The sequence below is a fragment of the Patiria miniata genome, unplaced genomic scaffold, assembly GCF_015706575.1.
Source record: "Patiria miniata isolate m_02_andy unplaced genomic scaffold, ASM1570657v1 HiC_scaffold_7, whole genome shotgun sequence".
NCBI lineage: Eukaryota > Metazoa > Echinodermata > Asteroidea > Valvatida > Asterinidae > Patiria > Patiria miniata.
The window spans coordinates 37,072,159-37,095,487 of NW_024037074.1; the positions used below are offsets into that span (position 1 = coordinate 37,072,159).

The 23,329-nt window shown below is 40.3% G+C and overlaps 2 protein-coding genes across 3 annotated transcripts; both read left to right on the forward strand.

Moving 5' to 3' along the window:
* Window positions 1-696: 696 nt before the first annotated feature.
* LOC119745672 lies at window positions 697-15,502 on the forward strand. Its single transcript, XM_038222201.1, has 5 exons — window positions 697-1,266; window positions 6,055-6,129; window positions 10,964-11,017; window positions 12,265-12,377; window positions 12,967-15,502. Exons 1-5 carry the CDS (start codon window positions 1,173-1,175, stop codon window positions 12,976-12,978), a joined length of 348 nt encoding a protein of 115 aa, XP_038078129.1. The 5' UTR covers window positions 697-1,172; the 3' UTR covers window positions 12,979-15,502.
* A 1,905-nt stretch (window positions 15,503-17,407) lies between these two features.
* Window positions 17,408-22,995, forward strand: LOC119745673. 2 transcript variants are annotated; one of them, XM_038222202.1, is made up of 4 exons: window positions 17,408-17,562; window positions 17,805-17,867; window positions 19,019-19,216; window positions 21,288-22,995. In XM_038222202.1, exons 1-4 carry the CDS (start codon window positions 17,556-17,558, stop codon window positions 21,566-21,568), a joined length of 549 nt encoding a protein of 182 aa, XP_038078130.1. In that variant the 5' UTR covers window positions 17,408-17,555; the 3' UTR covers window positions 21,569-22,995. The 2 variants fall into 2 exon arrangements, with proteins under 2 accessions (XP_038078130.1, XP_038078131.1); XM_038222203.1 differs by lacking the exons at window positions 17,408-17,562; window positions 17,805-17,867 and adding an exon at window positions 17,908-18,050.
* The last annotated feature ends 334 nt before the right edge of the window (window positions 22,996-23,329 follow it).

Here is a 23,329-nt window from a genome sequence, read left to right on the forward strand (position 1 = left end):
CAAATAAGGTTTTTTTAATGGAACTTTGTTCAATTAAAGAAAATAATTGGCGCAAATGTCCAAGATATGATCCCGTTAATAACACATCTTTACATGTTTCCAATCAACCCTTGTGGCATGTCGAGTAAGGAAGAAGAGGGTTGGAGGTCAAGGTGGGTCATCACATTGATCCAAGGGGGTCGATCTTCTCATGTCACTCCCGCCCTACCCCCACACCTCACCCGACACTCAAATGTGAAAGGGTGAGTACGAAAAATGTTAAGAACTTGGTCAACCGCCGATTATTTATATGTTATGCACGTGTTTGTAAAATAATTTTGGTATCAAAATTAATGCATGATGTCCAGTGCTGTACGTCTCATCCCCTATCCCACTTTATGAATATATAATTCCGGTAAGCGGCCCTAACTTCCTCATCATCAAAATTTGTCGTTACGCAACACTTTGTCAAGCGACAATATATATGAAATTCTAGCACCGAATCAACTTCAGCGGTATTTAACAAAAGTCGAGGAGATACATAGGCGGATCCAACGGGGGTGGCTGGGGTGGTTGGGTGGCTATTTATGAACCACCCGCTTCAGACTGACCGACGATAATTCAGTAACGTCATAGACAGAAATGTCCTGTTATGTTCCTTGAATGGCGGTCAAGCTAATTGCAGCTGCCGTATACGTACACTGATGACCAGTTTTGTCATCTGCCCAAGTCGTCAGCTCGGTCGCGCCCACATGCCAACACGCACAAACCGATGACACAAACAAGACGATAACTTCGTTATAAAAGGGGATAAAGTCATCCAACATTGTCTGGTTCCTGATATTATTCCTGATCTCCATGGCAACGTATTGCTAGCCTACATCAGTGATCATCCGTCGGCCAGTCGTGTTGTCTGCGCAGAGGGAGAACGCGTTCATTTCGAACCCACCGAGTGAACAATGAAGTACGGAGAGCTGGAGGCACCTGCACGCTTCGCATAAAAGTATCAATTTCTGTGGACGATTTCTTTTGAACAAAAGTGTTTTTGTTTTCTTTAAAAAAAAAAACAACTCGGGATCTATTTGGAGGCAGGGTTCATCTCTTAACGGACTTCATCTGCAGTGTACATTGACTGAGGAGTGCCAAGTTCTTTCCGCTTTTATTTTGGGAACCTTTTTTTTCCCGGTTTAAAGATGTCTGGATTATTCCTGACGATGGTTTGCCTGATCTTAAGTGTTCTTGTTTTGACCATGGGCCCGCTGTCGGCAGAGTCGTCGAGGATAGGAGGTAAGAGACTTTAAGGAACCAACGGGGAATTAGATAAAGGGAGGGGTTCCTGACACTAAAAGTCAAGGTCCAACTTTGCGACATTAGGACTCTTTGATACAAAAACAACGTGGCTTGAGAAAAGTTGGCGGACAGCATTTTGGGCTGATATTGTGGCTGATGCGCTCGCAGGTTCGAAATCCACCCACCAGAAACGGACAAGACACACTTGTGTTTCTGCATTTTTTTTTATCATTGATTACTAAAAAATATGCTGGCATAATAAAGGCCTAATGAAACCAAGGATTTTTCAAATGTGCATCGGCACTGTAGCTTGCAAGCCTTAAGAATTGAGTCCTAAGCCTTCAAAGCTGCTATGTTCAAAAGTTGCTTCAAAATGTGTATAGCTTACTACATTACCGGGTGGTATAGTCTAGTTCTTTTCTGTTTTCAAAACAAGAAATCGGGGAAAAACACCGGCCGCGACGTTCGGTTGAGCCGTTCAAGTTCTTAAAGTCTTTACCGACATATTTAAGGGACCAGGTGTTTGTATTGTTTGTTCGGCCTTCAACCATAAACTGAAGCGCTCGATAATTATTCGTAGAGGCATCAAAGACGGCAGTCCAATTGTGAGATTATTTTCACCTCCAGAGGAAAACAAATCGAAATCTTCGACGCGAAATACTTGCAAGGGTTTGGAATAAATTCATTCTTAAGTATGCTTACACACTGATTGCGCGTTCGATTTCCCCCTTGACATTAAGAATTGACACTCGTCTTTTCATATCTGTAGAGAAAGGGTGACTTTTTGTTTGCGATTGGTTTTTGTTCGAGTGAACTGGCAAGGTTTTCGGCTACTTGAATGATGGATTTTTACGTAATAGCTATGGTAATCATAATCGGCCCCGGGTGTCTGATGTGTGGAATGGTGACCGACTGCATGGGCCATTACGAAGCATATTTAAAGCCAGAGTCCATCATTTGCAGCTATTCCAAAAGTAACTGGCGTAATTATTGTTGAAAAACATACTTGGTTGAAAGATAGTAAGGGGACTAAACTCCCTGTGAAATTATTCTTTCTGGCAAGCTGTCATTTTGAAGAAATCAACGAAAGAAGGCCTTTTCCAACGGTGCGTCTTAAGAAGCACCGTTGGAAATTTCCGTTTTGGCCAAAAAAAAAAGTCTCCGGTTTCTGGTATGCGCGCACGTCGCCGTAGCCATGCGCTACGGCAAAATGAAAAAGTTTTTTTTTCAATACAAGATGATGTCTCAAAACCGCCAAACTCACTGGTTTGACTAGAACCCTGCTGCTGCACAATTTTAACGTGTTTTTAGATGGGGTTACGATCGAGAATAAGCTTTATGTGGCCTCTCTGGACTCCCATATATTTGCACTAAGTTTAGTCGGGCACCATTTGCAGTCATCAGCCGACATTTGAAGCCAAAAAAAAAAACCAGGTAAAAAAAAAAAAAAAAAAGCCGCGTCGCCGCACCACTTTTGGGGCAAGCTCCATACCAGAAACCATACCAGAAACCGGAGACTTTTTTTTTTGGCCTTAGTAGTTCGTTTTTTATTCAGCGAAGCGCGCGCAAGCGTTGACCCGACGCACACGCGCGCCCAGTTGCTATGATTCGTCGGATCAGTGCACGACATCGCGTAGCTGCAATCGGCTCAGTGAGAACGTGTCTCGGACGCTGAATTCAGGCCCAATTCAAAACAAGATTCAGCTACTTTTGATTTGAAATCGAGATCCTAGAATGTTGTTTTTCTCGAAATATACAGGTGAAAAACTTCATCAGGTTAGTTGTTCAGCACCCTTCTTTAGATTTTGAGCACTTTTGTTGCTTCAAACGAACAAAATGCACAAATTACAAATGATGGACTACAGCATGAAAATTGTGTTGGAAAGGGACTCTTTGGGGGCAAAAATCCAAAATGGCTGCCGCGCCATATATTAATGCAATCATTTCGGTACATTAAAAAAAAGGAAAACTGTATTTTAAGGATTCAATTTACATAATTATTCTTACTTACAAAACATTTTCTAAGGCGTCGGGCTATAAGTAACTGGATAATTATGAGGACATAATGAGAGATCCAAAATGGCTGCCGTTGTCCACTAAAATAGCGTACATTTACCTTTCCCCTAGAAATCACCATCATGGGAAACGTATTATTGTCCGAGCTTCAAATTCACAAAGTTACCTACAGGCACAGTTACCCAACTAAAAGTATGTGGGAAAATCATGTGAACAATGATAGCATCACGGGTATGCAGCCCAAAAAGCTATACCAAAAATAGGAGGAAAAAGGGGGGGGGGGAGGAGGTTTCAGGAAATTGGGTTAAAAATTAGGCGAAGAGTTGCCTAATGATGGGGACTTGAACAAGTTCTAAGAACCCCTCCTCAAATAAGAGATTAAATTTGTTAATAACATTGCAATGTCAAAAGGTTTTACAGTAAACTTGGGCAAACCTTGGTCCTTTTTTAGCCAAATTTACGGACACCTCTTTTCCCCGCGTTTTTTTTTTTTTTTTTGGGGGGGGGCTAAATATCATGATACTTTCATTGTTCACATGATTTCCCACATGTCGTTCTATTAGAGTAACTGTGTCAGTAGGTAACTGAGTGAATATTAAGCTCTTCAATAGTGAGTTTGTCGAGACAACTTTAGGGTTTAGCCATATTGAATATTTTGTATGTCCTTATAAGGAAATATATGTAAATATAATCCGCACGATATACTTTTCAAAAAATAAATATAATGAAAATGTACCAAAATTTGTCAATAAATATATAACGCTGCGATCGTAACCCCATCTTAAAACACGTTAAAAATTGAGCAGCAGCAGGATTCCAGTCAAACCAGTGAGTTTGGCGGTTTGAGACATCATCTGAAATTGAAAAAAAAAAAACTTTTTAATTTTGCCTACGCGCATGGCTAAGGCGATCATGCGCGTGCAGACCAGAAACCGGAGACCTTTTTTTTTGGCCTAATAAGGGACGTATTTTCCAGGACATGACAGCAATAAGTCTCACGCCCGCACACGGATTTAACCTGCAAATTTGTTCCAAAACTATCCAAACTGCGGCACATGATTCGTGAAAACATCTAGGTATAATTATTACATTGCAGCATGTCTCGGGACAGTATGAGCTTGGCATTTAATCCGACTAGAGGTCTATGCACCTGCAATGGGGAGACGTATGTTGCCCCCAAACAAGTTCCCCAAAGCAAACAAGATCCGCCACAAATATCTGGGTTTTCCTTCTGGGTTTGCTTGTGATTGTATCTCATCAATTTACGGACATTTATGACTGTACAGCAAACATTGAACTTAAGGCCATTAACCTTTCGAGAGGGCCCCATCATAGGAACTGAATTTTGACAATCTGATGGTTTTAAGATGTTTATCCCGTTACCCGATATACTTTACATCACCCACCTGGGAACATTAACGGAGATACCCTGAGAGTAATCGGATTTTATTCCTTTCTCAAAATGCCAGAAGTCCCATTATGATTAGTGGCGTCTACGATATGTTTGTATGGTCTGAGTGATCGTGACAAACAGATCACTTATGGGCTTTCTTTCCAAGTAAGAGAATGTTTGCTGGCCGTTGTCCTTGAAAAAAAAAATACCCGGAGACTCACGTGCATTATACGATATCGGCGATAGTGTGACTGGTCTGCGATAACATCTGATTGTTCTATGGTATACCGACCATTTGCCAAGGGCGGATCCAGAACACAATTTTTTTGGGGGCCAAAAAAAATTTGGTCCCCCCCAAAAAAGTGGGTCTCAAAAATTACGGCGTGGGGTTCGGGGCCCGTGAGGGCCCCGAAAAATGTTTGGATTCTAGATGCTCTGTGGTGCGATCTGAGGCAATTTCTGACCACTTTAACCAATTTTTTTTTAAGGAAAAGATGGTGGTGTACTCATTGCCTGCCTTTATTGCGATGTCACATTAAAAAAAAAAAAAAATGGTTTCGTTTTATGGCCCCCTTTGGCCCCCCCCCCCCCGGATCCGCCCTTGCCATTTGCACGGTTGATATTGCTACTTGCACTGATAGTCCCGTAATAGATGAGCAACGGCCATAATGACGACGCGAAGGTTTTTTTTATGCACGGGTAGCCTCAACTTCGATCCAAGATGGCCGCTCAGAGAGAAAATAAGCTCACACACCTGCGGTCGGTATGAGTTAGATCATATGTTCATCTACGACAAATATGTCGTCGCCGTGGCTATGCCGCTGACATAGCAAACATGATCATGCGTCCGTGTTCTTTTGGTCTGACGATTAATTTGGACCCTCTACTTGTTTTTAAGCTCCTAATTGTTTCTGTCAGTGATGCAACTCGTTTCTGCCTAAGTTCAGATACCCCTAGGCGTTTGTCAGACGACGAACGTGATCAAATCACACAAGCTACCAAACTAAATGTCACTGTCTCCCTCAATGGTTGGGAACTTTCAAGGGATATTATATTGCATGCAATTCTCTACAACAAACAAATTATGTGCACTTCTAGCTGTCTAGGCCAATTTGACAACAAAAGTTACCTTATTGCAAGGCGCATGCGCACTGCATTTACTTTCTCCTTAAAAACAACACCGCCTACGCGAAACTTTTTTACAATGACTCCATTAGCCTTTTTGAGATAGGGTGGACACAATCGAAAAAAACCCCACTTTTTAGTTTGGTTAAACTCTTATGTACCCAAATCTTTCAAAAAGGCAAATGTAACTGTCGTCGACAAAGTATAACTTAGTTCACAAGTATTTTCATTTTCATCTTTTTTATCCTTAGGGATTAACAGAGAATATCTAATGAAGAAAAGAAGTTGCAGCCAAGAAGATGGCCAGGCAGCGCTTGCAGAATGTGGTAGGTAGACTGAAGGCCCACGGTGGTTTGAGGGGTTGGCACGGGATTAAGGACTCCATGACTTAGCGGTGGCTCCCTCCACCACTCCCCCATTAGGGAAACATTGTACACATGTCTTACTACCCCGTAGTTTCCTTGTTGTGTCACGGTACAGAGACCAATCCGTGCACAATGGTTTCTCCATTGAACTTGGTGGGAGGGGCCGCATGAGTCGAGTGCACAGTGATCACGTTCCATGATTCGTCTATTTAGACCAAATACCAAGCTACCCACTTTTTATAATTACTGGACTGGCTTTCCGCCATTACTGGGACGCTCCAAAGCTCCCTACAATTACGCGCCAACTTAAAGGGGCATTTCGGCATGAAATCCCCGAAAATGTTACGTTTTGGATTGTTTACTCATCCTATTTCAAAGGTCTGATTGAAAGCAAACTAACCTAATGTCATACAGTTCCCGAGAAAAGACGGGAAAAAAAAACATTCTTTACATCGGACGCGGCAGGCACTTTGTGGCATACACATACGTTTTCCATGCGTTTCCATTCAATGTACGGTACACGTTGTGTAGGTGTACACAAATGTACAATACACAAATGTTGTTTCTCGCAAGTCCGCAAAATGCGATGTACTGTGCGGCAGGATTCACAACTAGCACTCAACTCTTAATTTTCGAGAGTCAAAATTTTGACCCTCGAAATTCGTTCTCGCATGGTTCTCCCACCACTACCTGGTATTGGATCATTTGCATATCCAAAAAATTTGTATACGTATGCAAATGAGGAATAGTCTGGTGCCTCCCTGTTCTTTACATCAGCGTTTGTTTCGAATGTGGTGTCTGGGGTAAAAAAAACCCATCTAATTCGCCGCGGCATGAGTGACGAAAACACGATTTGGTTTCAAAGTTAAAATGTTACAATCTTATCAAGCCAATAAATTATGCAGTATCACATTTCATATTGATACATGTATGAGCAAATTGGAAAGGAAAGGATTATTTTTAAGAAACACGTTATACACTTTGGATATAACAACACCAAGTACACGATATAAATCCATTACCTGCTAATTGCTCAATCAGGATACAGGAAGCAAGGTCCCATCCCAGGGCTTACTTTTGGAAACGAGGTTGAAATTAAAGTAACCTCCGGGGACGAGGTTGCCCTTTAAATGACTTGTCCAGAACTAGCTATAGACCTTTCTATCGCCAAACTATGGAAGGTCCAACACTACAAAAGAAAAAAAAGGTTATTAATGGTTACAAAAATATTTTTTGATGGTTGAAAATACAAAATTATCAACAAACGCAACAAATTCCTAAACATGCCCTTTTTACGTAATATGTTGCCAACCACGGCTTCAAAAGACCAACGACATTCGAAAAAAATGAAGACTTCTATCAGAATAGGAGGCTTGTGGACATTAATTCCAGTCTGACATAAATTTCAGTGTAAACTTTCAACCCACACAATGAGACACATTTATACTAGACCTATACTGAAATGGGCCTCTCAGCCGAGCGGTTAGAGCGTGGAGCTACGAAGTTGGCGGTTCGAATCCCATTCGGACCAAAAACTGGAAAACTCTCTCTGACGACCAACAGTGAAAAAAATGGGTACGTGATTCGTTCAGGGAAGGTAAGACGGCGAGAGGAGAGGACTCGACCGGGCACCGCTCTCATATGCCGCGCCCAAGACATAGTGGACCTCTAACATCCCACTTTTTGCACTGCCCTACGGCCAGTATAATGGCTATGGGACCCCTACCAGTCCTTTATCTTATACTGAAACGGGACTCATCATTAATTATACAGGGTGTCCCCAAAAAAGTTGTGCAGGCAGATATCCTTTATTTTATCACAAACTACTTAACATGAGTATGTCATCTTGATGGAGCATATTAATTATACTCTTGTGTATAATCAGTGAAAAGGCCATGGAAATCCGCTCATGCAAACCAGAGATCTGACGGATTGTAAAAGGCTATGGATTCTCCACCAATTCCAATGGGATTTACACAGTTTACGATTATCATTACATCAGAAAGTCATGGGCCTTTTCGGTCCGAGTGATGTAAATTAAGTTAACTGTGCACATTTCATCCCATTGGAATGAGTGAAAAACTAATAGCTTTTTATAATCTGTTAGATCTCTGGTTACACCAGGGGCGTAAATCCGGGGGGGGGGGGGATGGCGGGTATATATCCCCCCTCCACTTTTTTACCGGGGGATGGGTTATTGAATCATCCCCCACTTGTTCGTGATGAGAATAAGAAAATGCGGATTTCGAGGTATTTTTCAAACATCCCAACAACCAAAATGTATTCAATAGCATAGAAAAATGGTGTAATATGGTGCCCCCCCCCCCCCCCTGCTGTTCAAATTGCCACGGCCGGGCAATTTTTGTCTTTTGGTCATCCCCATACCCCCACCCCCCACTCGCCGGCACAGATTTACGCCACTGGGTTACATGAACGGATTCCCACGGCATTTTACTGAATACACACAAGAGTATATTATTGATATGCTCCATCAAGATGAAATACTCATTAAGTAGTTTGATGAGAAATTGAAGGATATTTGCTTGCCCAACTTCCGGGACACCCTGTAGACCTACATAAAATGAGGTTTTCATTCAATAGTTAAAGTTTGACTTAATTGGTTCTATAAATTGACAAGTGGGCGGTTGGAATTAGCAAGATTTTAGACCGAATAAACAGTGAAAGTACACAAATCACGGTAACCGACAACGTCAACGACTTTGTGAATCACCCCGATGTATCCTGCTATGATGAACATGACAAACAATTATCCGGGTGGTTTCTCTGTCAGAATACCGTATTATTTGAATTGCAACTTGAGAACATTAATGACTTTTTCATTGAAATGAAGGATCATTTGCATCGTCACGGCCCAGTTAACCGCCGTGATAATCTTTTCCCGATGAATTTAGTGGATGATTTAGCGGCGTTGCCGTGGTAGACATGCCGGCGCGGATACCTGGATAGGACGGCGCAAAGAAAGAAAGGGAAAATCCGTGGAAATGTGCGGCACTTAATTTTACTCCCCCGCTTTGAAGGGTGTCTTCAGATCTGTACGTCTTAAAGGAGACTTTGAACCTCTGTGTCTACAGAGGGCGCTATTGCGACATGAGGGTGTTTGGGCTCGGAACGCCAATTTTTTTTATTCATGGAAAACATTCTGTAATGACATTTTGGGGTTTTATTTTATTGTCAGTGATAATGACAGAAAATGAACAAATTGTTGACTGTGTGCAAAAGTCCCAAAGCGTTTGTTACGGACGTGCACTAATAAGGGGCCGTGCATAAAAGTACGTATACGCACAAAGGGGGCCGAGTGGTGTGTTATTGTTGTTAACATTGCGTACACCATGTGTACGGGGGGGGGGTTCCAAGCCAATGCGTACATACACACAGTGGTAATTTCTTTTAAATAAGTTGTCATAAAATCAATGTTCTTTCTCATATTTAATACGCACTGGGACCAAAGTCGGCATTTCCCGCGTAGTCATACGTACTATGGATGGCCGCTCAGCGAGCTGAGTTTAATTAAAAAAAAATGCAACTCTCTACTATAGATACGTCTCTGTGTTGAAGATGGCGTCACCTATTTGAGTCATTTTACAAAATTTGAACGAATAGGCTACATGTGTGCAACATAATCAGCGAACGAACATGCGCCTTGTCTGTGCTGCCTACAGGGGGCGCCATTGATGCCGTTGAAGATGACGCGACCTATTCACAGCCAGATTTTATTTAAAAATTGGTTCAAAACGTGCGCAAGACATCAGCTCGCAATCTTGAGATCAGTGAAAGAAACAAACTACGTTTATATCAGAAAAAAAAAAATATGTAGCGGGTGGGGTGGGAAACGATTCATTCCGGCTCCTTTTGGGTCGTTCAGCCCTAACGATGCCAGGCCGAATATGATTAAGGATCCAAGGGATCCGTACTCAGTTCGTAGATGTACCGCCGTCATAGAGCTGTATAATAGACCGCCGTACACAGCTTTTATGCTTCCCATTTTTTTCCTCCAGTCGTTGTTTTTTTCCTATTGCACCTGCTCGTTAGTACGGTGGCGAGGCCCTTGGAAAATCCATGATTAATGTGATGCATTTGGCGAGGATACATTTAGCTTCCATTATACTCTCTGTCCTTTCATAATGACCGTCGATTTCGTTCTGGTTTCTCCAGAAAAGAAAAGAAATGAGGTTTACCCGGAAAGCATCATTCTCACATTAATGGACAGCTTCCGCTCTGCGTCGACATTGAGGGATGTCGCACAATTAATTGTAGGCGTATTTTCGAGTTCAATTTCCCGGTTAGTCTCGTGGTTTTTTTGGTTCACGATCAGGCCTCATCATTGTCTCGATTAAATTCTCTAATTCCTGCACTTTGTGGTTATTTGAATATATATGTATTAACTGTTAACAATATCATTTTTATGTGGAAGGAATTATTCCGGGGGGGGGGGGGGAGCTGGGAGAGGCCTCTAGCCCCTTCACCCCACCCCACCTTATAAGACCTCGGAACTGGACTCGCAGGGGCGTAAATCCCGGGGGATGGGGGTGTATAACCTCCTCCCCCACTTTTTGACGGGGGATGGGCCATTGAATCATCCCCACCAAATTCAATAGCACTGAAAAGTGGACAAAGTACAAAAGCTTTTAAAATGCGCCGTTTCGATGTAAGCGCGAGTATACATAGCCGGGAAATTTTTGGATTTTGGTCATCCCCCATTATACCAGCCACTCGCCGGCACAGATCTCTTTCCTCTAACTGATTTTATTTTTGTCTTTCAAATATAATATTACAGGTTCAAATGCACGGTGCATAAGCAGGGTGGATAGAGCAATAGCTAGGAATTGCGGTGAGTATTGATGTAATGCCCCTGCTAATGACTCAGTGTCAAATTGGATTCAGTGCCATGTGCAAAAATGTGAGCAATTCATGATTTTGTCCTAATATGTTGACCAATAAATAAATGAATACCAAAGCCCTCTGACATTGACATTTGTTTATTGACACTAAGTATGAATTATGACTTTTCCCATTGCGTGGCCAAACGTACAGATTCTTTTTTACTACCCACCGTTTCTGGCATTTCGTATCAAAGTGGTCAAAATCGATTCGTTTTTATGAAGAGTCGCGGTCGAGTGATAGCCATAGGAGGCCTAGCTACATTTCCATAGTAACTGTCCACGATGCACGCATGCAAATTTCCTGGCTGGTTGACCGCACTGAATGACGCATCTTATACCTAAATGACAAACGATCACAATAATTCGAATCGTTTGTCTATTTGGACTTTCCTTTCACCGTTTACCACGGAGAAGGTCGAAACCCGCCCTCTATTGATACATTTATTGACTGTATTATTCTGCTTACCTATTCATTTATTGACTGTATTGTTCTGATTACCTAATTAGTGTCTTGCAATGATTCCATCGAAACTCCTGAATTATTTATGAAAAAAATGGCTTCACCCACTTATGGGAAAAACATATCTGAACTCATAACACACGTCTGTGTTCAAACTACCAATATCCTTCTTTTGGGGTAAATGAGGGCGCTGTATAAGACTCCAATAGGAGGTAGAAACAGATCCGAAACACATACATCTAATATTGACGTAAGTTGACACATTGATATGCTACAGCTCAAACATTACATTAGTAAGGGGGTTTCCCAGTGGTTGCATATCGCATCCGGATGATGGCGTCCTCGATTTCTGAATAATTATGACCTATACTCCACATCTCATGTGAACAATAAGTTGTGGGACAACGTTTTGGATAAACAAACCCATGCACGTGATGCTGTAAAGCTGTCTATCGGAATAGGATCGCGTTTTGTTTATCCAAAAGACCAGAAGACCAGAAGACCACTTATGATCCGTTTCAAATTCGAAGAGCATCTCTTTGATCTCCCAACGTTTTAACGTTATTCCACCTGTCGGCCTATAAAATTGTTTAGGAAAGTAGAGGAGAATGGTAATAAAAACCCCGAAGAATAAAAAAGCAACGATAAATATACCAACGATAACGAAAGAAAAGATATTTAATACATTAAGAATTTTTTTTATTAAATATATATTCCCCTGTGCTTGGTCAATAGGAGCGAAAAAGAGAGCGTTTGATGCTGAGTCAGAAGAATCGTCAGTCTCGGCCGGTAGGGGGCAGTCTCAACCACCTGATGGACTACACAGAATTCGCTTCAGTAAACGCATGGTATGTTTGCCTTCGTAACACACTGAGATCGATGTGAATAAAACCATCGCAAGTGTAACACAGTTGCTGACTTATCTTACCTTCAAAAACAGCTTGGAAGTTCAAAACTCATTCTCGCGCTTATTTAATAACATGGCTAAGTTTCAAAGATAAGTTATAAGTTTACCAAAGTTAGTCGGTCCACATTTTGTTTTGCAATCGTTTACACATAATCCGTGAACTGGTGCAAGCCAGCAAGTCTGGTTCCCTGACCTGACATTCCCAGACGTCTGTAAGTTGCATGAAGTAGGGTCCGGGAACCAGACTATATACACGAACAATATTTTTTTCTTGAGTTTTTTTTCCAGCTTCTATAATACAAAACTTAAAACAGGTCAGTGTAACAATATTTGCTATACTACCGATAACCCCCAAATCCATCCATTTCTGAAAATTACAGCAATGCGTAGGCAACTGTTGTTTATTACCTTTCACTTGGGCCACTTTAGACCAAGGCGCCATAGGGCGATATTTTCCCTATAACCTCATGAATATATCTTACCTGTTGTCGTCAAATTATTCTTTCGACTGTCTTTTTCTCTCTTTAAAGGATTGGCGGTGATTGGACAAAAAGTGGCCTTAACGCGCAGATACTGAATGGACAAATGACGTCAGGCAACCCAATTGGCTGAATTGTGAACAATAAATGAATATTTTTGTTTTATATTAATTCGGTGATGAACTATCTTAAACTTTTCCGCCCGAATTGCTTTGTTATGGACCACGGAGTTGTTATAAAAAAATGTAATTCGGGAAGGGAAAGTATATATTTTGTTAATTTCGTTTTCATATCTGGGATTTTAAATGAAAATCAGCATTGATAAATATTCATAATATACGCCGATATTAACAATGAACACCATAGTAAAAGGTTGCTTTTTTATTTAATACACCGGCTAGACCAACATGTACAATACAGAAATGTATTCTGTGAACTACAGAGGAGTTGCTTCAAAGTTACATTATTCCCATATTAATCTCGTACTAAATGGGGGTACAAATGGGGTATTTGTCAGAATACTTTCGATATATTTCCAGAATAGTTGGCCGACGAATAGTTTTTTTTTCCAAATTAGAATAGAGGGTGAGTTAATGTGCTATATCTTTCGCAGTTTTATTTATTATTACCATTATTATTATGTTTGCTTCTTTTTACGGGTCAAACGTAAAGCTTAAAAAACAATAACGCAGAACGGACTATTCGAATTAAAAAAAAACGTTTGAATTTTCAGGAAAATAGAAAACTAATATTAGGCCTATTTAAAACGTGTAGTATAGGAATAAATAGTTCGCTCTCTGTCTCGCAACAGATTTGGAAAACGTACTGAACATTTGTATAGTTGTAAAATGATAACAACGCACAAAATCACAATATGTCACGGAAGAAAACTCCGTTTTTAAAATAACAATATTGTTTGTGCTTGTGGTGGATTTAATTAAAGGCCTAATGCGACATAAAGATAAATTTCAATCCTCACTTTCTATCTATAATCACATTTATTCATGTAAATGTATCATTAGGGAGACACGTTATCATCAAACGTTGTGCCTTGGGGAGACAAGGTATATAATGTCTCCCTGATGTTTCAACTCCTATTTCTTGGCAAACATTTCTTGTCGAAAATAGGCTAAATCGATTCTTCGTGATGCAAAACATAAATGAGAAAGTTTGGTGGGAGTATAGGCTCATAAAGGCAAGGTTAGGGTTACGGGTCATTAAAGTTTGTTTGTGCACGAGTCTATGAGAATGTCTCCCTTAGCTATGATTTCCCGTAATTATTATTAGGTGTTCATGTTTCAAAAAAAGAAGAAAAAAAGACGGATGACAGATGAGACGTTTAACTTGTTCATTTTTTTCCTGCCCGGAAATGCAAGCATTAGCAAAGATGAACCTTACCAAGCAACTTTGTGAGGTTATTTCATTCATAGATTATTTATAAAAATGAACAGTTACCATGTCAGTGACATGGCTGTCTTCCCAACCAAGGGACGTATGTCACGTGAAATGGGCACGCCAGTATATAACAGTTAATGAATTCTGCGAGCAATATTGTGGGTTCATAAGTTGTACTTGACATGAATTTTACACTGAAATAGTTTCTTTGTGTGCAAATATTCATTTATCTCAACCGTGTAAAAATAATGAAACACCTATTTTGTAAAGTTCTTTTTTTTAATATGTTAAATGTCCCAGACCTGACAACTGAGGGCGCTGTTGCTTAATGTCGATGTCAAGTCAGGCTCTCACTTTACAGTTTCCCACAAATTAGGAAACAAATTTTATGTCATGGGAAATATTCGTGCATACTTAATAGAAAGTTTGCATACAGCCAAAAATTTGCATCAAAACTAAAAAGGCCCCCTGACCTTCAAACTGCCGATACGACGATTGAAAATTAACTTCTGGAAAACAGGGACGTATGCCAAGAAAAAAACAAATGTTGAGCATATTAATTTACGTAAACTATGTCACATTTTGTTTTAAGAAATTGACCACTCCAGACATATGAAACTGCAGTATCCACGTCTCATCTGTTGCTATTTTCTGAGTCTGAGCACGATCGTAAATTGCCTTGTATTTGGAAACCGTTCTGTTACATTCAGTGGTATCTCTCGATTATATTTATTGCTTTTCGCTACAGATTATTTATTACCATTTCTGGTTTATATAAACACGTAATTTGAAGCTCAAAGGATATATTGCAACACATTATAAATGGTCTTCTTTATACAGACACTTATTGAATCGAAAAGAAAATTTTGCATTTCATTAAAAAGAATAACAATTGAAACAAACAAGTAATTGTTACTGTAATTACGCAAACGAAATAAACATAAACGAAGTACTAATGAGCTTTCAGATTTACGCGATGTTGTGTGTTTTGATTGAGGAGCCCACACTTTCAGAGCTTACTATGACAGTGTGTTGTTATTATTAGCATAAAGACTCAATCTTTGCAGTTGTTATGTTCGGATTTTAGTGATTGTACAAAAACTTGACACACGGGAAAATTCTGTATATTAATCATGATTAATGAACTGGACGAATAGTCTGAATAAAATGAGCTTCAAAAACTGGAAAAAAATCGTTCAGCATGGATTCTTTTTGCTGCTTTGAGGCTATTTGTATTAAAGTAAACCATTCAGTTTCTTTTTCAAACCTCTCTCTGTTTGTTGGGACGAAAATTCCGTTTTAGATGGTATTTGAAGAGTGCCCTCATTGTTCAAATGGCAATAATTTTTTTTTTGCTTGTGAAAAATTAATCCACATAGGGGGAGAGTTGGGGATATGAGCGTTGGACAGTTTGTCGTTCAAAGGGTTAACACGTGACTTGGATGCGTCACTAAAACTGATCTCTATCAAACATGGAAATGTGGTCACTAACGAATGCCTAACCAGCACCATTTTGTAGTTTGCTGCGCCGTCGAGGGCGCTCTCCAATGAAATGATGAGGTATAGATCTAAATCTCCGCGAACCGAGCATAAAAAATGTCCACTTAACTATTTAACTTAAAAAGAGGGCAAACTTTAGTGAATTCAGCAGCAAAAATATTGTAAATGCTCTGCTGTCACACGGCGCAACGGGATATCAATTATTGCGAATTAATCTCTGAAATTTGATAACATTGATACAACTAAGTGGAGAACCGACATAAAACTAGCCAGCTGGTGGCTGTCTTATCTCAATTACGATACTTGAGAACCAAAACAGATGGATTTCGGGTCATTTTTCATCAACCGCCATCTATATAGTTTATAACCGGTAAACGATAGCCGTATTGCGATATTGGGCCATATATATCAAACGCAGTTGTTCCCGATATCAAATGTCACGACGCCCTTTGGATTAGCATATATGGACTAACTAAACGTATTCAAGTCTCCTATTTGGTCCCTGGGGCGTAACTTAATGCTCATTTTTGAGTTGTATCAAAGTTTAAAAATGAAGATGAGTTTTATATTAACTGACATCAGATGAGTCTAGAACAACAGGGTAACCTCGAGCTCTATGTTGGCATAAACATGAGAGCATTGGGAAGGGTGCAAACTCGACAGTTTCGGGACGCTGGAGAATAGAAAAGCAGGACAAACAGCAGCTGATACTTCATAGATGGCGCTGTTCACAATGATTCTGTACTAGGGGCCTATATGATTATGCGTGCAAATTATTCAAAACAACATTGCGTCTTGACCTCTAGATTCTGAATTTCAGCGCGAGCCTTCTTTCGTGTCTTTGGTGACCGATGTCATATGAGAAAAAGATGGCAGCTGTTGACCAATCAACAGCTTTGGCCAGATTTCATCTCTAAATGACGTCACAACTTCTAAAGGCGGCTCCGATTGGTTGTTGCGCGGGGCCGCCGCAATGTGCATGCTCGCACACGTGAAGGTCTGATCCTCAGGCTAACCCCATGACAGATCATCTGAACAAAAACCAGTAATATACTTTCGCCATTGAAGGGGGCCTTCGTGATAGATGTGATTGCGTGCCCGGATTGGTCTATACTGTGCAGATATACTTATGTATTTGGCTTCTTAGACCCGATATATCAGGAGGAACAAAAAATATATCAAGTGTAGAACAATATTTGACGGAAATGTCACTTACAGACTCTGCAAGGCATTGATAAAAGTTTGCTTTCATAGTGTATAACAAGTGCTAGACAAATTACATGTACTCTTGAAATGAGGATTGGCAGTCTCTTGTACTCAAACTTTGGAAATTAGCAACTCAATTTTGATAATTTTAGGGATGCCACACCTAAAAAAAAAAAACACCGGCAAACACACCGACTTTTAAGTACTTTTTGGTAGGCTATAAATATAGTTTTTGAATATTTTCCTTTTTTCCTCTGAAACGTTCACTTGCACAGTCCTAGTGCAATTACATTTACATCCGTTTGTGCGCCATTGCCCAACTCCACTCTTGTGTAATACGATGGAGCTATGATATCACGTGCGCAGTGGTTGGTGTGCGTGTGGTTACACCATGCCGGAAATGAAAGGAAAATAAATGTTATATCAGTTGTGTCGGTGTTGGTCACACAAATATTTTGCGTTTCCTTCCTCCATGGTTTATTAAGCCTGGAGGTCATACAGAGTTCCACAAGCTACCAGCATAGCAGTCTGGTCGAAATATGAAGGGTAAGTCTAGCCTAAAATCATAATCCTGTTTATCTTTCAAACTTCTGACTGATGTTAGACATTTCGTCTACTTCGTCTCCACTAGTTATTACTCAGCTCCAAACCATTTACCATCCAGAATACTCGTATCAACTAGACTACACGTGTACTTGTCACTCATAGGCACTATTACATGCAGTGTGAAATGCACCATTGTTGGACTTGTAGACGCTCAGGAATTTTTTACTTTTTTCAATTCACAGATCCAGTCATTTCCTGTAGCCTGGGGCTCCTAGTAGTACTGGCATATCTACAGATACACGTTGGTAAGTGCATTGACTCTGTGTTGTTGTTCCGGTCGGGTGCCATTTTACGGTTCCCATGAGTTTCAGTTCAGGTTAATTGTTCGAGTCAAGGCATAATGCTTACATTTTTTTGTTACATATAAATGACGATGGATAAAGGTATTCATAATGTGTGGGAAGTCGCCGGGGATCCACGTCAAACAGGTGAACTACCTACATTGTATACAATGCATAAAATCTTCTGCCGGCAGTTGGCGCACTGTACGCCACTGTCCCCATACAGCTCTGCACTACGTTTCGAACTGGAAAGTTTATTCACGCAACATACAGTGGAACTCGAAGAACGTGTCCGTTTATTTTAAATCAACGTCTTTGACGCCTCGAAATGTAATACAGGAAGTACAGTGATATTTTACTTGAGACCGTGAGAGAAATAATAACGAGGATTTCAATATATCGAAAATGTTTTTGTTTTCTAAAATATTTCACAAAATAATACTTGATTGCCTACAACTCTGATTCATTACGGAAGCGTGAAAGGGACATAATACAAACTAAAAAAAGAAGAAGTCAGTCATAATTATGACTTATATCTCATAATTATGACTTATTATTAAGTCATTGTTATGACTTATATCTAATAGTAATGACTTAGTATTAAGTCATAATTATGACACGTCTCATAATTACGACTTAGTAATTGTTAAATCATAATTATGACTTACATCTCATAATTATGACTTATTATTAAGTCATATTTATGACTTATATGTTATAATAATGACTTAGTAGAAGTCGTAAATATAATATATAAGTCATAAATATGAGATATAAGTCATAATTATGATTTAACAATTACTAAGTCGTAATGATGAGATATATATCATAATTATGACTTAATATTAAGTCATTATTATAAGATATAAATCATAACTATGACTTAATAGTAAGTCATAATTATGACTTATTTTTAATTTTTTTAGTTTGTATTATGGCCCTTCAACGCTTCCGTAGATTCATACCAAAATGTACGCAAGAAAATTTTATTTGGGAAACATATCTTGATCATATAGCGGCCATACATGTAGGCCTGGCTATCAAATGAACTTCAAAGTTAAAAGAGCCAATCTTGTCAATCAGAGTTTTAATCTTCTGCCACTTATATCTCACAGTTTCAACATTGAAATGCTACACGTGCACCAACTTGGTAGCCAGCAACAACAACTTAGGAGTTTTGCAATCGAACGACGCATGCGCAGGTGCGACCTTTGACCCAGACAACGTTGGCCAGAAAGAGTGTGGAACCAACTTCGGGCAGACAGCCATGTGCGAGAAGTGGGAAGGGAAGTTCACTGTTAACGTTCCTCTTGGTGAGTTGATGATTTCTATCTTAGTGAAGGGAAAGTTCGATCGGGAACTACACAGGGTGTTTAAAAAAAAAAGGTAATCCAGTAATCCTACTTCAAACTCTTCTTCAATTCTTTTCACGCTCTTATGCTCTTTCATGTCGAATGTCCTCCGGCAAATTGCGCCGATTTTGTTCGACATGAAAGTGAACCAACCCCAATTTTGCACCACATTTTCAAGACAATGGTGCTCAATGATGCGTGACCCTGAAGGTTTACCAAGGTATCACTGGAAAGCACGTAGCTTTAGCTTTAAGATGATACCCTGCTTTTTACTGGTAAATGTATAGTCTGGCCATATAAACCCTTTTAAGTAGTATTACCTTTTTTAAACACCCTGTATTAGTTGCCTAGTGGTTGACTCGTGACAGTACAGGGTGAGTCAAAAAAGTAAAGAATTTCTGCGTGTAGCGCTTTCCAGATCTAGGATTATTTTGAAAGCCCAATTAATAAGCCTTCTTTTAGTGAAAGAATCATTCAAATCGCTCATGTTCTTTTCCAGTTATGGAATTTTTGAAAACAAACACCGTTTGTTAACCATGTCCACGGATCACATAATTTAAGGTACGTGATATTTTAGTAAAAATGAAATCGTGTCTTATCCTGAAAATGATACCAAAATAATGAAATAAGTCTCCGGGGTAGCAAAGTAAAAGGCAGAGCAAGACTATAAACTCTTGACACTATAAAGCTTGTTATTTTAACTTTGGAAGCAGCGGGTTTTTAAATAAATGTTATGATAAGTGTTATATCATGGTTATGAGAGTGTTCTGATGTTTTATTTTGTTATGTGAATAGTTTTCGTTTTGATGAAAGCACTTACTTTTACGGTGTTTGTGTTCAAAATTCCATAACTGGAAAAGTGCATGAGCGATTTGAATGATTCTTTCACTAAAATAAAGCTTATTAATGGGGCTTTCATATCCTAGATCTGGAAAGCGCTACATGCAGAACTTCTGTTAAAAAATTGGGGGCACCATTTGGGTTTCCTTATTTTTGTGACTCACCCTGTATGTTGCGCCTGCGCGATCAGATTAAAGCGTGAACAGCTCTTGTCAAGCGTCGACCTGAAACTTCACGGTCCTATCCTGGCCCCCTGGCCCTGCAGTAAATCATGAGGCACGTGGCTATTGTAACCAGCGATGGCACTCAGACCTCCGATTCGACGGACTGATCTGAAACAGTAGAACGTTGTCGGCTAATGCGTTGTTTCGAGTGAAGTTATTCGAACTATGGCTAACAATATAAAGATGTATTCACGCTGAATCTTTCTCCTTAGTTTAGCTTTCAGCGGTGAAAATGCGTACAGTGCTTGAGGTTGCAAGCAAAGGGCATTCACATCTGTGGCTTGGTCCTCTATAGATCCTTTGCATTAAACAATTGCTCAGAGCTGGCTGCTTTTTGATATCACGGTCTCTAGTTATTTAGGGATGTTCTTTTGTGCGTGATTTTCATGATAACGTTGAGGTCGTACCTTTTTTCTTAAGCCCGGTTCATACTCGGCGCGAAAGCGAACGCGAATTTGTGACGTGATGGCAATATTCGCGCTACGAATTCGTAAAGCCCGGTTCATTCTCCACGCGAATGCGATGCGAAGCGAATTTGACGTCATGAAACATTCGCTACGAAATTCGCCCAAGTTGAAATATGTTCAACTTTTACGAATTCGCAGCGCGAATTCTCGCCGTGACGTCACAAATTCGCGTTCGCTTTCGCTTTCGCGCCGAGTATGAACCGGGCTTAAAAGTTGAACATGTTTCAACTCGGGCGAATTTCGCAGCGAATGTTTCATGACGTCAAATTCGCTTCGCATTCGCATTCGCATGGGGTATGAAGCCCGGTTCATACTCTATGCGAATGCGAAGCGAATTTGACGTCATGAAACATTCGCTGCCAAATTCGCCCGAGTTGAAACATGTTCAACTTTTACGAATTCGCAGCGCGAATACTTGCCATCACGTCACAAATTCGCGTTCGCTTTCGCTTTCGCGCTGAGTATGAACCAGGCTTAAACCAGGTTTTATGCTTCCAACAGTTGGGAATACCGAAATCAGCGGCCAGGTTCGAGGGTGCTCCATTGTCCCAATCGGTGAATTGGTAGATGGCTGCGCTAAGTCCACAGAGCTGAAAGATGTTGCCAAGACAGCCGTGGGATTCATTACATCATTGTTCAGTGTCGATGGGGTGGAGGGGACGTACTGCTCCTGTGAAGGCCGAGACTACTGCAATTTGGCCCCCGGTTTGTCCAGTGCTGGCACAATGCTAGTTGTGATCAGTCTTGTGTTTCATCAAGCCTTTATGTCACTTGTACTGTAAATATGTTAAGTGTAACATCCTTAGTGATTAGAAACGTCCGATATTACGTCAACAGAATGTTTTTATACATTTTGGTTTGCCACGAGTGGCTTGCCAAGTTTACATTCCGTTGTCTATAATGCAGCCGTGCACGCGTTCCATTTACCATTTTGTAAAAAATTTCTATATATAATCAAAGGTATGCAGCGATTTGAATGTTTGATACTTCTTCATTTTTGATACTTCCCTCATGCCAGGGTTTTCAACTACATACATTTTTTACCTGATTATTAGTGGCTCAGCGGCGTACGGCAAACGTACAGCTGCAAGGACACTCGTTTCGAGCCTTGTTTAAAAGTCTATGACAGAAGTAGAGAAGATGAGACAAAAATCAGTTTAAACGGTTGAACTGACTGCATGCCTGCGTGAAAAAAAGTTCCTCTATTAAAAGACGTGTCTCAAATGCGACACTGGTAAAAAGTTTAGTTCATAACGGCAAAAAAGTTGAATATAACTCCGCTCACTTGAAAGGATAAGTTCAAGTATTTTGTTTTCTTTCTTGATAATCATCCTGTGTGTACCATACACTTACCATTAAATGTTCCAAGCAGCAACCTCACAATTTTTGTTCACACGCTCGTGAGTGATTGTGTATGGGTATGGATGCTCGCTCCCATACTCTGGAAATATACTCAAATTTGACTAGAAAACAGTCGAACTTCTCCCCAGATACCTGTAGCATCTGTATAGACAGCTGACTACAGACAGTCTTCTGGTCAAATCTACACTGTGAAAAACACATAGGCCTATAGTTAGATTCGACCAAAAAACATTCAAACTTGTAGGCGCTATGCAGCTGACTACAGCTTGGGTTAGCTGGGTGTAACTTTGACTTGTCAAATTTAACTAGAGTGTTTTCATAACAGAGTGATATAGGCTTTTCGTTTTAGTGCAAGACTTTGTTTTGAGATTTTTTGAGAACTTCGCACGTGTGTGTGGAGAAGTTCGTTTTTCAAGATTTGTCATGTTAATAAGGGGCCAGCACCGGAAGTTTTCAAACGGCCGTGACAGTTAGAATAGCGGGGTGGTTGAGGTGTTAACCTCAGGGGTCGCTGCTCATAATGTGCGCTTTGAAAATCCGCATCCCCCCCCCCTCCGTCACCTTCTTTCTGGCAGTTAATATTGAGAAGCTTATGCTTAATCACCAAAATCATAAATAGCCTACCTGAGGCAGTTCGCTCATTCCTAATAGTACATGGTCGAGAGCCAGTCAGTGAGGTGGTTTTAATCACTCTTCACGCAATCGGCGATGATATTAAAACCGGCCCTTGAAAAATGACAATATATTTCTGCTTTGCAGAATTGTTTGAAGTTTTGGGGAAGTTAGTAGTTGATAAAACAACTTATTTTACGTCGGACCATTATCGGCGACCACGCCCCAAACCGGTTTTAAACCAGACGTTTAAAACCACACTAAGACACTGTAATTCCTTTATTGCAAGATTGCTCGCGACGGTCACCGTAAAATATGGTGGGCGAAGCTACTGGAACACTCCACTCATTGTCTATAGGCATATGTATCCTACATTCACTATATTATACCTCTGAAAACAGTGTTCACGTCATCTGTGACGTCATGCCCGGTACCTGTTTGTAACAGGCAATGACGTCATTCAAGTTGGTCACCGACACGCAAAACAACCACCTTAGTATCTTTCTTGTATTACTCCCCCATATTGTATAGTTCAATTCAATTCAATTCAAAGTAACGTTTATTTCCAC

Excerpts from the sequence above, each read along its gene's own strand:
- LOC119745672 (XM_038222201.1), top strand. The coding sequence starts at position 1,173 with ATGTCTGGATTATTCCTGACGATGGTTTGCCTGATCTTAAGTGTTCTT. Across the intron at positions 1,267-6,054 it reads AGAGTCGTCGAGGATAGGAG|GGATTAACAGAGAATATCTA; the intron begins GTAAGAGACTTT and ends TTTTATCCTTAG. Across the intron at positions 11,018-12,264 it reads AGCAATAGCTAGGAATTGCG|GAGCGAAAAAGAGAGCGTTT; the intron begins GTGAGTATTGAT and ends CTTGGTCAATAG.
- LOC119745673 (XM_038222202.1), top strand. Across the intron at positions 17,868-19,018 it reads ATATCTACAGATACACGTTG|TTTCAACATTGAAATGCTAC; the intron begins GTAAGTGCATTG and ends TATATCTCACAG. Across the intron at positions 19,217-21,287 it reads CACTGTTAACGTTCCTCTTG|TTGGGAATACCGAAATCAGC; the intron begins GTGAGTTGATGA and ends TGCTTCCAACAG.